Source organism: Rutidosis leptorrhynchoides, chromosome 9 (genome assembly GCF_046630445.1).
Source record: "Rutidosis leptorrhynchoides isolate AG116_Rl617_1_P2 chromosome 9, CSIRO_AGI_Rlap_v1, whole genome shotgun sequence".
In the NCBI taxonomy this organism is placed as follows: domain Eukaryota; kingdom Viridiplantae; phylum Streptophyta; class Magnoliopsida; order Asterales; family Asteraceae; genus Rutidosis; species Rutidosis leptorrhynchoides.
In genome coordinates, this window is record NC_092341.1 from 216420064 (window position 1) to 216437090 (window position 17027).

Below are 17027 nucleotides of genomic sequence, written 5' to 3' on the forward strand. Positions count from 1 at the left end.
GATCATAACAAAACTATAATTATGTTTACCCTTCTATCCAATTGTTCATTACATCTGTTCATCTGATGCATGCCAATAGGCTGCAGAAATAGTCATTGTAATTCTATACAATGAGATCCTCTTAAATATATTATATGCTATAATTAAATGGACGATTAAATCTTCCTCTCGTACTTTACGCATTATATTAACAGGAATTATTACCAGGTGCTGAGAGAAACTTGCATCAGCTTCGTGTATTTAGATTATTGAGAAACTGGTAGTTGTAAACTACCTTCGGATGATTTAGGCTTCACGACAAAAGAAAGATTGATCTCTTGTGGAGTATTCTCAGGTGAAACCGCTTTAAAAGGTACTTCAAAAACAAGAGACTGATACAAACAAACTTCGTCTTCTTTACAGTAATACACCTGCAAATATGTATGTATGTTACTGATGCAAGTGTTGCTTGTATCGTAACTCAACTTTCTACGAGCATATGTTTATAATTAATGTGTATCTTTGTTGAAGACCCGGAATATCCGGACTAACAGTTGAGCACTTATTTGAAACACTAATTATCTTATACAAATCCTATCAAGAAAAAATAAAATAACTAAAAATGCATGAATTTATTATATATAGCTTATATAAGTATATAGGAAGAAAAAGAGATTATATGTAAAGATATACATTTTAAAAATATAGCATAATTCTTGAGGTATAGTACAGTATATGAAACTAAAATGCAGATAAAATGAATATGAGTATATTAAGGATATAGAATAAATATTTATAATAAGTAAATAAACATATAAAATCACTACGAATACCCCAAAAAATCTCCAATAGGAGCCCCTAATACTTACACTCTCCTCATACTAAATGACATAGAATACAGGCTTATTTCATTCTGCCAGTGGAAGATAAAATGATCAATTTTTAAGTAGAACACGAAAACTCTCACAGAACGATGTATTTAGACAAATAACGTAGTGTCAAACATAATAGAGAATAGCTATCAAACGAAAGAAGTATTACATTACACCGGACAACAATAAAATCACACCACTATAATTTATTAATTAAACATAAAACATAAAAAACTTTTGCAACGAATATTATTGGTTGGGGATGACATACCTTACAACTAACTCGACCCAATGTGGGTGAAGGAGAAGATCTTTTGAAATGCAAGACGGCAGTTCCATCAGGACCGAGACTCCCATCCAAGGGATCAACGTCTGCTGCATTTTCTGGTTCCATTTCAACACTAAATTTGGAGCGCGCTTCCTGCATATTAAAAATAAAACGATTTCATAAATTAAACTAATCGTTGGCTACAAGGTTATAGGACTTTCTGTATAGTTGTATGTAGGATAATGAAACACAACATGTTAGCATGTTGTACTAATGAAGGGGTCATTCAAATTATGCTAAATGTGTAACAGGTCAAATGGGTCCAATAGATCAAAAGTCAAGACATATTTTTAATGCTTACAACCTACTAAATCTCGCTTCATTAAAAAACTAAATAATTAGTATTTTTTATATTTTTTTGTAATATAAAAAATACATTAATAATTGGGAAAAGTATATGAAAATGCATTGAACTTTCACCAAATTCCTATTGTATGCATTCAACTTTTAGATCTCCTATTGTATGCATTCAACTTTTATATTTCTGCTATTGTATGTATTTAACCTATTGTAACAGGTAACTTGTAGGTCACCACACTTTCAAAATTACATCTTTGGTCCCTCAAACTCTCAAATAAAAAAACATCTAAATCGGAATGGATCTTAAACAAAAACATCCTTTGTTTCATATGTTTAAAGCAAAATCAAAGCAAAATGAAACCTCAAATCGATTAAAACTCAAAAAGCTCAAAAAATCACGCACCAATAACATTTACCAAGTCGGTCAAATGAAACCCACACTTTAAAACCCACATATTGGTCAAATGATGTTTGAAACCATCAGATTGGTTTACACGTTTAATGTTCAAATGATGTTTGAAACCTACATAAAATGTAAAGCCGCTACCATGTGCAAACGCTTTTATCTGCGGCATCGACGGCGGCGGCGGAGGAATTCAACTATTTTCCGTTGCTGAAGATCTCGTTTTACATACCCACTTCAAAATATATCCAATAGTAATCATTTGTAACAAAATCATCTAAATCATCCAGTGGTTACTAATCGTTGTTTTAACGAAATCATCAAAATCGTTTGTTGTAAGACTTAATAATCTAAACCGAGTAAGTATTCCGATTAACTATTCTATTTCTTTGTTTGTTTCAAGATCTGTAACCCTTTGTTTGATTTCGTATTCCTTTTTTTAATCTTTTTCTGGTGGTAGTTAGATCTGATCTTGTTGTAATTTTTGATTTCGATGTTTGTTTGAATCTAATCCTGTTGCAATTTTTGATTTCGATGTTCGTTTAGATCTGATCTTTTTGTAATTTGATGTTCTAATTTGTTATCCATGTTTGTTCAACCTGCTTTCGGTGATACTCAATTTTTTCATTTAGATATTTCTATAGCTACATGTAATTTGGTGTTTTTGGTGTTGTAGACTTGAAAAATTAGGTTAATTTCGTATTTAAGAATTGATCAGACTTGTTGTAATTTGATGATTTAGTTAATTTTGTACAATAGCTATACATGTAATTTGGTGTTTTTGGATAACGATGTGATTTTGTCTAGAAAAAACAATTGATGTAATATTTGACAAACATGAGGGACCAAAGATGTAATTTTGAAAGTGTGGTGACCTACAAGTTACCTGTTACAATAGGTTAAATACATACAATAGCAAAAATATAAAGGTTGAATGTATACAATAGGAGATCTAAAAGTTGGATGCATACAATAGAAATTTGGTGAAAGTTCAATGCATTTTCATATACTTTTCCCTAAATAATTCTAAAGAGACTGAATAAAAAAAGTTATAGGTCATTCAAACTTTAACCGCATCAAACAACTACCCCCATAACCCATTTTCCCCCTGGACGACCCCGGCCCGCCCATTTGGCCACCTCTAGTTAAGTGCATGGAGAGAGAGGGAGGGAGAGAGAGAGAGAGAGAGAACCTTTGAGAAATGATAACCTTCGGGTACTGAAATGGCAAGATTTAAGCTACCTTCAGTGGATGAAACTCCATCGACCACAATCGTTTCTGTGTCGGCCGAAGTTCGTTTTCTAAGGCGCCTAGGAGATCGAGATTTAGGGGCGGGAGGCTGAACACCTTTCAGTTCAAGAGTAACAAGTTGTGTATCTTCTTTGTTGAGATCCAAATATCTAATTAGACTGTTGTTTGTATCAGCTATGAATAACCTTCCTGGAAGTTAAAACAAAAGATGAATCAGTGAACCTCTATATAAAACTCAAGTTAAGAAATGATCACAAACAAAGTTAAGAAATGTTTTATCGAATTGTATCGCCAAAATATCACGATTTCTTACCATTTATTTTGATTCAGCTAAAGTTGCTGCATGTTCAAACATATATATAATTAAACAAGTTAGAAACTATTTGGAAATATAAATGACCTGTATCAGCTTCAACAATTCCTGCTGGTTCTGACAGCTGCAAAATAAAACAAGTAGATAAATATTGCCGTCCAACATTGAAGTTGATAAATGTAAGGCATTGTTTGGCTGTTGCTTATAGATTAGTAAACACAGAGGACAGAAACCGAGGGTCATACAGCCCATTGGATATGACCATGCTTGGTTGTAGTTTTAAGGGTAAATAGTCAATATATAATGTACTTTATGTTCATTTCTGTTACACACCGTTGTAAAAAAAACCCGATTACTCCCGGTTAATTCCCTGACTAGACTTTTAGAGTTTTTGAACTAATGAACGAGTATGTTTATGTTCTTAGACAATTATGTTAAAGTTTATGTTCTATATTTGCACATATATTTTTGAAATTTATTAATATCTGTAAAAAGTCCAACCCGATTAATCCCCGAGTTACCGGTTACTCCCTCCAAAGTCCAGACCGAGTACTCTCCGAGTAGTGAGTTTTGCAACCTAGTGTTACAGGCCACGTACTTCTGTTTCTATTTGAGCCTTATGATATTAATTTGACCATTAACCAGCAATATAGGCCCTTAGAAAAAAACAGAAAGAAAATGCAACTAGGCCCTCGGATAGTTTTTATAACTAAGCACTTATATACTGACCTGTGCTAATGAAGCTGGTCCATCCTTAAAGCCAGCTTTCCCAGTACCAGCTAACGTAGTTACCTTTTTAGTAGCTGGATCTAGCTTTTTAAGCTGCAAGGCACATAACATTACATGTTAGCCAATATTTGTCGGTCATGCCAAATCATCAGTTTCAATATATGTAATAATATATCAATTAACATCCTTGGTGTAATAAATAATATAAGAAAATATTTTTTGTAATATTGAGATTGTTTTTTCAAGCATTTGTAACTTCTGGCCTTGTGTATTATTTGTATGAAGTATGACCATATAAAGATGAGTTGAAGCACGTAATCAATACATGGATCAAGTAAAAATAAAAGGTATGACAGATCAAGTAACAGTAGGAAAAATATGGATCCAATCAATACATGGATCTATATGTAATCAATTCACAATTTTTAAGTTGCACGTACCTTGTGGTTATAAGAATCTGCGACATATATCTGACCATCTTTTCCACATAAGACCCCCAATGGGTGTTGAAGAAGTACTTCAGACCCAATTCCATCACGATCTCCAAACTATATTAATAGTAACGAAGTTGATCAGAGACCAAGTAGAAGGGCATAATTACCTAATAATAGAGGTTACAATATGGACCCACTTATAAAGGTCATGATCTATCTCTGACTCATCAAAATGGTTAGCTACATCTTTAAAAGAAACAGGTGAAATAATTGACCAAAGCGTACTAGTAATGCTCAAACCTCATAAGAATACTTTATTGAAAATATTAGAATATTAAAACAATATAACCTTCGTAAATACTATTTGAAACACTAATTATCTATATAATAAACTACGGAGTAGTATATATGACGGAAAGTGTTTCGAGTAAATCCCGCCAGTTTCAACCACATAAGTTCCCCGTTTTGACGCATTGTCCAACATAATTGCCTACCCATTTTGCCCCCTTTCCTCCATTCATGCGGAAAATGAGTCAATATAGGCTATAGTTTATTGCTATTGGGTCAAACGGGTAAAATTTTAGAAATATTGGCTGTTAATGAAGATGGTGCAAATGGGTTAACAGTTCCCCCATCCAATTATCCTCCCAAATTGCTTAATTTAATAAAGTTGGACAGTCACCAATATTTTAACAGTAGTGGATTAAGGCTTTAAGTATTAAATTTGAAAAGAAAAAAAAAACATATTTTAATATATAAAAAAATATGAGTGTTTGCAGGTCAACCTAACCCGTTTCAACGCACCCTGAACATATACCTTGAACAAGTTGTCTGAAAAAACTGGATCACCACCAACTATTAGTCTTGATCCTCCCGTTTGAAGATTGAGTGCCCGAATCGAGCTACTCTCACTATCAGCAATGTACACCTCTTTCGCATCTACAACAAAAATAGTCGGGCAATAATTTAAGTTCAATTTTGTACATAAACTTTTACTGCAGTCAACTACTAAAAAAATACATTCAACTGAAGTGATTGATACAGCTTATAAATCAAGCACCATTAGAACAATGAAGCTAATCGTTATTAGATACCTGGTGATAACGAAAGTCCAGATGGCTGCGCATATGATGTTGAAGAGCTGCTCCAATTATAAGAAAAGAAAAACAAAGATAGTTGAAAATAAGAACTTCTGTAGTTTAAAAAAATTAATTACAAGACATAGAAGATGAGTTAAAGTGGATAACAAATATTACACCACAAAGAAAACAAAGTTTGACATGGTAGATAGTTTAATATGATTGTGTGCGTGTGACTATGGATCACATGTTTGAAAGAACCCTTGATAATGACAAAATAAAGAAAAATCAGCGTGTTATACCTTGAACCATTTAAGTTTCTCTCATAACCATCACCACTGAAAGCCCTTGTAACTCCAGTTATTGTATTGTGCTCCCAGATTTGATGTTGGCCAGCCATTGCAATGTAAACAATTTGATTTACAGGCTCAAAGCACACATCCCAAGGGGAGTTTAGAAGCTGAACATCATGAGAATTTGAAGTTTAATTTAATTATGATATTAAATATTAAATTAATATTAATATTAACTGATATAAATTATTGATTCCGCGAAGTCGCAGGTGTACACTAGTCTTGAAAATTAGAAACAAAATATAATCTGATAATAATACTATTGATATTTAATCTTGCCTGACTGCTTCCTTTTCCTCCGCCTTTATAATCTGAACCTTTGGTGCCATTTCCAGCCAAAGTCTGTACACTCTCGTTCACAAAATCAATCACCCTAAAAAAAACAAAAGTACGCGATTTCAAATACCAATAAAGATTACATATTTATGTTAGTATGCAACAGGAAGTTTCTAAGGGTGTTAGTAACTGTTTCTAACTCTCTCTTCCAACAATTACCATAGTCAACAAAAAAGTAAAAAAAAATAAAAAACATTATAGATTACAGTAAACAAATAATTCTACCTCAAAGAATGGTTCTCTGTATCTGCGACATAAAGTAGGTTTTTCGTTGCATTATACGCCAGACCCTACACTAACATAGAAACTGTTACTGTTTTCTGTTTTTATGTGTCTCATTATGGAGTATGATAACTGAAATGTGTGAGGTTGACCTGTGGACGGTTAAACATTGCATTGTCAAAGTTGCCATCACGTAAACCTTCCTCTCCTGTGCTCCCAATTTGAAGTAGAAAATTCCCATCAAGATCTGTCACTACCTAAAATTCAGTCAAGCTTACACTTTAATATTCAAATCTATCCAAATTTTACAACCGCACGTAGTTACAAGGACTTGTTTAATGGACCTTTCATTCCACATAGTATTGTTACATGTTTATATAAATAATTTATAATTCAACCAATGGATCTATTAAAAACACCTTATCTTGGTTACTAGAATTTTTTGTATGATATGTATAACTATGTGTTCCATGTGAACACCATTTATCGAAGCATGTATGTATCTATGCATGCATCCGTATCTGTATGTGTGTATATAACGCAATATAGAGAGAGAGAGAGAGAGAGAGAGAGAGAGAGAGAGAGAGAGAGAGAGAGTAAACCTACTATTCGGTTATGGTTACTGTCTGAAATGAATAGTCGGTTGTTAAATACATCAATTGCCAGTTTACCAGGAAACTTCAATGGCGACTTTAACAGCTGAGGATCGTTATCCTTCTCTAAACTTATAGGAATTGGTGTGTTGTCCAGTAAGTTTCTTCTACCATAGAATAAGAGAGCTGCCTCCACTAAATCGTCAAGATCCTTTTGAGGCCATGTAAACATAGTAAAAAATAAACCACCTCAACAAATATTATATTTGTTCATGCAAAGGAAGGTATTTGTGGTTTACATAAGCATATAAGGGAAAACATGCATTTAGTCTAAGATTATATATATATATATATATATATATATATATATATATATATATATATATATGGGCAGGATCAATGGGAAAGTAACCAATCGGGGGAAGCGGGGGGAAGCAAAATTTTCTTTTTTTTTCCGTTTTTTTTTTTGAAATTTTTTTTTTCCGGCATCAAGATCACACAAAAATATGAACATTTAGAAGAGACACTTCGTGATGAATGTTATTATTTAGGCGGGAAAACGATCGACAAAAATAACATTCAAAATAATATTGTTCGTGAAGAATATGAACGTTTTTTTTTCATGTTTTGTGAAGTAAAATTTAGCCCGATTTAGAGTTTAGGGTTTAGGGTTTGGTGTTTTGGGTTTATGGGTTTATTCCATAAACCCAAAACACCAAACCCTAAACCCTAAACCCTAAACTCTAAACCGTTCGTGTTAAAAACTCAATCTAAATCCTAAATCTAAACCCTAAACCCTAAATTTCTAAACCCTAATATCTAAACCCTATAAACCCTAATATCTAAACCCCAATAGCTAAAATCTCAAAATACGCTCGAAAAACACGATAATTGTTATATATAACTTCTTCGAGCGTTTTCCCGCCAAAATAAAAACATTTATCACAAAGTGTCTCTACTAAATGGTCATATTTTCATCTCATCTATAATGTTCGTGAACAAAGTTTTTTCAAAAAACGAAAAAAAAAAAAAAAAAAAGTTTTTGCTTCCCCCCGAATGGTTACTTCCCTCTTGATCCTACCACTATATATATATATATATATATATATATATATATATATATATATATATATATATATATATATATATATATATATATATATATATAGGGGTAGGATCAATGGGTAAGTAACCAATCGGGGGGAATTGGGGGAAGCAAATATTTTTTTTTTTTTCGTTTTTTTTGGAATTTTTTTTTCCGGCATCAAGATCACACGAAAATATGAACATTTAGAAGAGACACTTCGTGATGAATGTTATTATTTAGACGGGAAAACGATCGACAAAAATAACATTCAAGATAATATTGTTCGTGAAGAATATGAACGATTTTTTTTCATGTTTTGTGAAGTAAAATTTAGCCCGATTTAGAGTTTAGGCCGTTCGTGTTAAAAACTCAATCTAAATCCTAAATCTAAACCCTAAATCTAAACCCTAAACCCTAAATTTCTAAACCCTAATATCTAAACCCTAATATCTAAACCCCAATAGCTAAAACCTCAACATACGCTCGAAAAACACGATAATTGTTATATATTACTTCTTCGAGCGTTTTCCCGCCAAAATAAAAACATTTATCACAAAGTGTCTCTACTAAATGTTCATATTTTCATCCCATCTATAATGTTCGTGAACAAAGTTTTTTCAAAAAACGAAAAAAAAAAAAAAAGTTTTTGCTTCCCCCGCTTCACCCGATTGGTTACTTCCCTCTTGATCCTACCACTATATATATATATATATATATATATATATATATATATATAAATGAAGGAAAAAAAATGTAATTTATAGGTTTCAAATGGCAGTAAAGCCAAGGGTCCCATTTGTAGGCTCTTTAATGACATAAGTTGTCTTCAAATATATATGAACCAAAAAGATGGGAGTGCTTTTTTGCTTAGTGTAAAAAAGGAAATTGACGAACCTAATGCAAAATATATTTTTTATTAATATAAAATTGTTTATTTGATTAGAGTATGAGAACATTAAGATATGCACATAAATAATAGCACAAGTACCTTCCGTCGTCCTTCACCTGCCAGCTGTGCAATAAGCTTACCAGTTGGCCCAACAATAGCAAATGTTGGCCATGAATTAATGCCCAGCTCGTGCCACATATACATATCTCCATCATTAACAACCTAGTACAACATGAACCTACAAGCTTAAGATTATAATAGTAGTTGATTTCATGGTCCTTAGTTAATCCCATGACAAACTGAGCTTATAATAGTTTTTTTGTAACAAAGGTAGCACAAATTTATCATAACCACATAAGCTATGAATGACAAACTATCAAATTCAATTTTATCACTTACTGGATGAGTTATTCCATAACGTAGTACAGCATTCCGAATCGCTTCCAGATCTTTCTCGTTATCAAACTTGGCAGAGTGCACTCCAACGACAGTGAACTTCAAAATAAATATTGATAAATATGTCTCATTATAAAGTTGTAGCATAAAATATATTATTTTTCTCATGCTAGATTGCAGACTACTTAAAACTAGAAGAATAAGTACTAAAAATTTGTCTACACTCCACATGAAACACGAACTTACTGGCATGTCTTTGTACTTTTTCTCCAAAAACTCCAAATCGGGAAGCACGTGCATACAATTTATACAGCAATAGGTCCAAAAATCAAGCAGAACCACCTTCCCTTTTAAATCCTGTAAGTAAGAAAAAACATTTTACAATTTGTACATCTCCTACTGTGACTACATTGAATGAATTTTAACGTTCCACGCTCTATTAGCAGACTTATTAAATACTCTGTAATTAATAACATTTTATAATGTACTAGAAATTCTATGATGTAATTTCGGAACAAAATAAACCCGTGTGAATTTAGAAGTGGTGTCCGTTTTACTTTGAAAAACAAAAGACAATTATATCAAATCAATCAAATATATACTAACAGAAAACATAATCATCAGGAGCCATATTAAAAAAATATTGAAAACATGAATAATATATTTTTACCCTACGTAGCTGAAGAGGAGCTGTGTTTAGCCAATCAAGTTTAGACGGAAACTCCGGAACTTGTGTTGCGTTTCCCCTATAAATAGACATAAAAGCTAAGTACTTAATTTAATTTAGATTATTAAAGTATAGTTAGGATGAATAAGTGAAAATTGTAGTAAAAAAGATAGGGAATCCAATTGTACCTGCTTTCTAGATCTGATAAATAATTAATAAATTGCTGGATTCGTGAAGAGCGAGTTCCATCTGCATAACAACATAAACTGACTCACAAATTTTGTCTGGTACATTTTATCAGCAGCAAATAGTAAGAAAAGGTAGAAGGTTTTCCCTGTTCGGTCTACCCAGAAGGGCGAGTAATCCGACCCCATACTCTGATGTACGCAGCCCAACAGGATTACTCTCTGGCTATTTCCAATCCATCCAACCCATCCCTGGCCACCACTAAATATTCGTTATAGACGGGATTCGAACCTGAGACCTCTTGCAAGGAACTCAGGTCCCCAACCACTGGGCTATCTAGTGATGGTTAGGGATGGGTTGGAAACAGCCAGTACATCAGCAAATAGTAACAATGAAGAAAGAGTATTTATGAAACATGCAGGTGACACTTTTTAGCACTATGACACATAAGAAGGGACCAAAAGACAAACAAATTGAAAAACAAACACGAAAGAGAGTTTAGAATTCACAAACATCAAATGTATATGCAGCAAGCATCAGTATGATCAATTCAAACCTTCATTCTGTCCAAAGGGTGGATTATTGCCCCCAAATAATAAGTTCCATATAGCCTTTGGAGATGCATACTGCATATCCTACATCAAACACAAATTTCAGAACAGTTCGACACTTCAATTGTATTAAAGAGGAACTAAACCGACCCACAAACACTTTTTTGTTCTCTTTTAGCTTAATACAGAAAATATGTGTTAGATATGATTAGAATATATATGTTATCACAATGATATTCTAACTATCTAACTATTTAATTAAATGACTTAGAGGTTTAGTGCTAATATTTGGATGACTTTCCAGTTGACTTGTTTCCCGTTGGTTAGGTTACCCAATTTACTCTTTAAAGAATAATCGAAATTATATATTATGGGTAAATGGGTTGGAATAACCACCTCTACTTTAGAGGGTTTGCAACCTCCAATGGTTGGTGTTATATGTACTTTTTACTGAATAGCTGCTACCTTCATGTTTGAAACGGTGAAATACAGACAAGATAGTGCAATTCCCAAGCTTCCATATCTCAAAATTTGTCTCCGAGAACCCTGCAACCTGTTTATGAATTAGTTCTGCAACCTCGATTATAAAGAATATATTAAATAGCATTGAGCAGACTTCAAAAAAGTAACAGAAGCATAATAATTGGCATAACTAATGCTACATTTTAAAACTACTAGCTTAATATATGCACATCAGAAAACTAAACATTTATTTAATAAGTGTAAGTGTATATAAAAGGTTTGTTTATTACAAAGAGAACAAAACATTTGTATTATTTGGAACACTCTTACCCGCCAACAAAGAAAGAACTATCATTGGTAGAATATGCATCTTGAAATGACCCACCCTCGATACTTTTCTTGACCCGTGATGAAGTTTCTTCGGGATTTTTTAGGGTTTGAGAACCCTGCAACTTTGTATCTGCAATGTTCAACCATCATGGACCACATAAGACCACACAAATATCGCTCTACTTATTGTACCCCAATAATAGTAATAGCTAAAAGCAATGTTGCAAAAATTGCTACTCAGGGAGTACTCAGGTCAGGACTTTTTACTCGGATGTTGATCAAGTTTGACTTTGACCAATTTCGACCGAGTTTTGCCCGATTTTCCAAGTTTAGGCCAATTTTCGGAGTAATCCCGAGTTTTGGTCGAGTTTGACTGAGTACTCCCCAAGTTGCAAAAGCTGAGTACTAGTTAAGTAATTCCAAGTTGTGCAACACTGGCTAAAAAGAATAATTAAATCCTAGAGAAAATTTCAAAATGCAAAATCATGAAATCCTCAGATTAAGCTCAACAAAAACAAAGAAAACATCAAATTTAAGGAACAAACAACCGTTTCAAGAGTAGCATCAACATTGAAAAGTAGAGTTAAAGATGTAAATGAAGAACAAAGTTACAATTTCATTTTCAGAACTACATACTACTGTAACTAGAGCCACCACCAACGATATCTTGAAGTGAAATATATCCTATTTCCTTTCTGATGAGTGATGGTTCAGCTTCCTTAAACGTATCTTCAGACAATGTTGTTGTCACAACTATGCATCTGCAATTTTAAGAAATATTTAAGGTTACACTAATGACATGGTTTTAAAAAACGGTCGAGGCGTACTCCTCGAGGCGCGCCTCGGAACGTTTTTGAAAAATCCCGTTTTGAAACGGACGCCTCAATGGTCTCTGTAATAGTAATCTCCCGTTATCTAACCTGCCCATTTTCAATTGTTTTTAGCTTTTTATATACATTAGTCTAATGTATATAAAAAGCTAAAAACAATTGAAAATGTGCAGGTTAGATAACGGGAGATTACTATTACAAATTTGGCTTGATCTGCCAATACTTCTATCCTAATTCTTTTTTTTTTCTTTTTTTTGAATGGCGATTTTTGTATCAGCGGATCATTTATTTCAACGACCCTCATCATCTGCACGTAACACACACGTTCTGGCGGAAACCCGAACCCGATCGACAGTACCCGGGAACACATCCATACGGGCAGTGTCCAGGTAGAGGTCCGTGAACGGATCCGGTAAAACCTCCCAGCCAGGCTTATTTTAATGAGACGCCTTCTCTCACGAAGAGATTTAAATTGGTGACCTCAACCCACGCATCCCACGTAATGTGAGGGGTGAACTTGGGAATTAATTGTGTGTGCAAAGATTCGAACCCGCATCTCCCATGTGGAAAGAATGCGTCAATTCACTACACCACAACCACAAGTTCTTCTATCCTAATTCTTTGTTATAGATATAATTTTACTATCACAATTGCAAAAACAATGCTATTGAAATAACTGAAGGATAAATTTGGGACATTTTACCTCATTTGCGCAGCTTTGGCTGCTTGCAAACCAGCTAGTGCATCCTCAATTACAAGACACTGGGATAATGAGTGAAATAATAATAAATATTGCGTACAGATGTACACGAAACAAAGATAAATATATCCATGAGCTTATAATGAAGTGTAAATATTAGAAATCTTCACGTCGATGTTATATATACTGAGAAAGTGGCTCCAAGTAGAATTTTAGAGCAGTAGCAATTTTAATAAGGAGTGTTCCATATATTCTCAGACACCTAAAACATCATCTTAGACCTAACACTTTATCTTATATACAAAACACAATATATTAGGCATAATTTTTTATTCTTGATTTTCGTCAAAACTGCCAAATCTAGCTATGTCCTATATAAAGATTTTTGATAATCCATTATATGGAGCAGATTAGTATAAATTGAAAATATCACCATGGAATAAAAATATATTAAAAATAAAATATATGTATAAAAATTAAGTTCACCTCACTTGGTGGGACATTCAAAAGTTTAGAGGCAGCTAAGAATATGTCAGGAGCAGGTTTCAGGTTCTCAAAAGCATCAGCAGAAACAATAGCATCAAACCTGATATAGTCAGATTTAGATTAATGCTAAAACAGGATAATGTCTAGTACAGTAACCTGATATTGTCCGATTAAGAATATTTCGTCCGATTTATTTATATTTTTAGATATATGTATGGATATAGTGAATTAGTGATCGTTTTTATGACCTACTAGATCATGAAATGACAATTCACTTCAATGTGCCACATTTTTGGAAAATATCTACTAACCAATTCATGATTAGTCTGCATCAATTCAGAATAAGAGAATTAGATTTTACCTCAAAATTCAAAATGTGTCCTTTTTATAACTCTACTTAATGGGTGAAATGGATGAAATCAAGGCCGAATTTTCGGGCGTGCAAAGTTTGTAATTGCACAGGGCCCAAAATCCAAAGGGGGCCAAAAAATATAACCCAACAATATATATCTGTGGTCCATGTATTTATAAGGTTACGAAAATAAAAAATGCTAGATACCGTTGTATTAATTGATGGTAGTACTTTATACATTTTTTTTTACTATTATTGAAATTATTCTTATATATATATATGAATAACTGTCATATACCAAGCCTACTTTTTACTTATGGAGCAAGGCCCATAAAATTAACAGGACGGTCCTCGACAAATAATTACAAAATCATGCAATCGTGCAGTTCATAGCTGTTAACAGTGAAAAGTAAAACTTATGTGAAAAATAATTCTACTGAAGAAGACTTACATTGACAGTGGCAAGCCAGCAGCAGCTAAGTTTGCATCAACTTTAATTCTGTCAGCGCTAGATGCAACCGCTACTTTAAGGCCACTATTTTTACACTGTTAAATTATATGAGAAGATATTTACAAAAGGTAAACAAGTCAACATATTGAACTTAAATTTCTATGTATAAAAATAAAAATACCTCAGTAATAAGTTCGAGTGCGCCTGGGAAACCTATTCCCGAATTTGGTTTTGCATACTACATAAAAGTTTAAAAACTTAATATCAGCTTAACAATTTCATGAAATGAAATTTTAGACACTTATCTAGGGTAAAAGAAATGAAATATTAAAAGCCTGTTAAAGGATGGGAACATGTGGCAGTTCAATCACCTTATTTAGATATATTTCAAAAAAGCGCTTTTTAGCTGCTAGAGGATCGAAATCTGCCACACCCTTTAAATTAGCAACACCACCAAGAAAGTTTGCTTCACCTGAAATACTCAAATAGGTATTCAAAGAATGTGTTAATTTTTTTCCTTTGAAATGAAGATCAATCTAAATAGGATTAGTTGTTCATTACTAGCAATTCAATGTTAAGTTAGCAACTTACTTTTTTTTTTTTTTTTTTTTTTTTTTTTTGTGTGGCTAAAATAACGCTAACATTAAACGAAGCCTTTTCATCAATCGATGAAAAAGATTAACAAAATACAACCGATCCAAACACAACCCAAGGCTCGGGAACAGTAAACAAACCCTAAAGCTAATCAAAGAGCCAAACTAACTTAACACGAGCCTTGGAAAACCGAAAGAACAAAACACACGAGCACGGGAAATCAGCAACCAAATTGAAAGCTAAAAACAACATCATACCTAAGAACATAGAACAAACCAAGCCACGCTAAAATTACCCGACTACCTTTATACATTACTAACATCCACTTTATGCTAATAGTAAATGAGATCAACAAAGACGCAACACAACTGCATTAAACTTACACAAAAAGATGTTGACTGTAAATTAGGAGTCCTTGCTAAAACATTAAAGAAATCCTTTAATTTCCTTTACTCCAAACTTTCAATAAATTATAAATAAAAAAATAAAAAAATAAATAAAAAACAATCATCTAAAATGTGCCAAAAATCGTGACAAGTTTTTCACGGTTAAAGAAAGCCGTATCAGAAGCAGCATACAGTCCTTATGCACTACATTTTTCGAATGATGTACTCAAGGCATTTTTAAGCATTTCTAAAAGAAGATCGCGTTAACACACGTGGCAAGCATCCAAATTCACACGATGCTTTAATCCATAAAATCCCTTTTTACAGTGCACTAAAACAAATCGTGCATCATAACCTAACTTATACGTTATGAACCACCTAACATAAACATAAATAATATAATTCAAAATCAGTGCAAGTCTAATACCTTATGCACAGCACTGAATTAAAATTTAAAATAGCTAATAATTCTTAAGCATCTAATCTAATATTCACCAAGATGACCTAGTAGTTTAAATCATTACCGGTGCCGGAAAACGGAATAAAATCATCAGGAGTAACTTGAACGCCCATTTCTGCAAACAAATCAACAGCAGCTAACCTTGATGTTTCTTCACTGTTACACAATACTCCATCCATATCAAACAATACTGCACTCACTTTCCCCCAATCACTTTCTAATTTCTCGGCCACAATCAAATCTTCTCTTCCAGCCACCTTAATCTTCATCTTCTTCGAACGGAAGCTAGTTCCGATTCGAGAGAATGCGATCACTTTCGACTGACGATTTTGGAGATGAAAACTGTGGTTCTGGAATGATCTTGAAGTTGCTAACAAGTTTGACAAGTGTGATTGAGATTGAGATGAAGATGAATTAAGAAATGGATTTGATAATTGCTTTAAGGACATTGTTAAGTGTGTGTTTTTAGTTTGGGTGGGAAGTGGTGACGGGTGAGTGGCGTGGAGGGAAGTGTGATTTTGGATCAAGTGTTTTGTGTGAAGTTATGGTTTAAAATTGTTCTCTGATTTTTACAGTAGCTCCCTCAGGGTATTGGTACTTTTCAAACCTAGTCCTTCAAAATTAAAATTAACAAAGACAGAGCCCTCAGATTGCAAATCTATGAACTTAGAAAATCCTCTGTAACCGACTAACTAAACTTTGGACCTAACTAGTTGTAGATCCCTGGCTTCGCGCGGGGCTCCGTTTTGAATGCGAGTTGTAAAAAAAAAAAGTCTTGATCTATTTTGTAAAAAAGATTTTTTTTCGACATCTAACATTAAAGGGTTGTTCCTTTTGTGAAAGTTGCTTCTTTTAGCGTTCGTTTTTTTTTTTAAGTTAGTTGATCTATTTTGTAAAAAAGAATATTTTTCGACATCTTTTGGTGGCATTGAAGGGTTGTTCCTTTTATGAAAGTTGTCTCCTTTATCGTTGAGGAAGAAAAGGGGGAAAAAAAAAGTTAGTTGATTT

At 33.2% G+C, this 17027-nt stretch overlaps 1 protein-coding gene across 1 annotated transcript; it reads right to left on the reverse strand.

Moving 5' to 3' along the window:
• On the reverse strand, positions 1–16524 carry LOC139865574 (protein SUPPRESSOR OF QUENCHING 1, chloroplastic). The gene is made up of 28 exons (XM_071853646.1): positions 16084–16524; positions 14951–15051; positions 14761–14817; positions 14580–14674; positions 13777–13876; positions 13294–13352; positions 12397–12521; positions 11761–11890; positions 11434–11521; positions 10974–11052; positions 10420–10480; positions 10235–10310; positions 9811–9921; positions 9568–9663; positions 9268–9390; positions 7202–7403; positions 6752–6852; positions 6603–6667; positions 6321–6414; positions 5991–6148; positions 5704–5750; positions 5427–5548; positions 4616–4723; positions 4176–4268; positions 3534–3570; positions 3075–3322; positions 1123–1272; positions 1–410 (listed from the first exon to the last, which is right to left on the reverse strand). Exons 1-28 carry the CDS (start codon positions 16466–16468, stop codon positions 246–248), a joined length of 3276 nt encoding a protein of 1091 aa, XP_071709747.1. The 5' UTR covers positions 16469–16524; the 3' UTR covers positions 1–245.
• Positions 16525–17027: the final 503 nt, after the last annotated feature.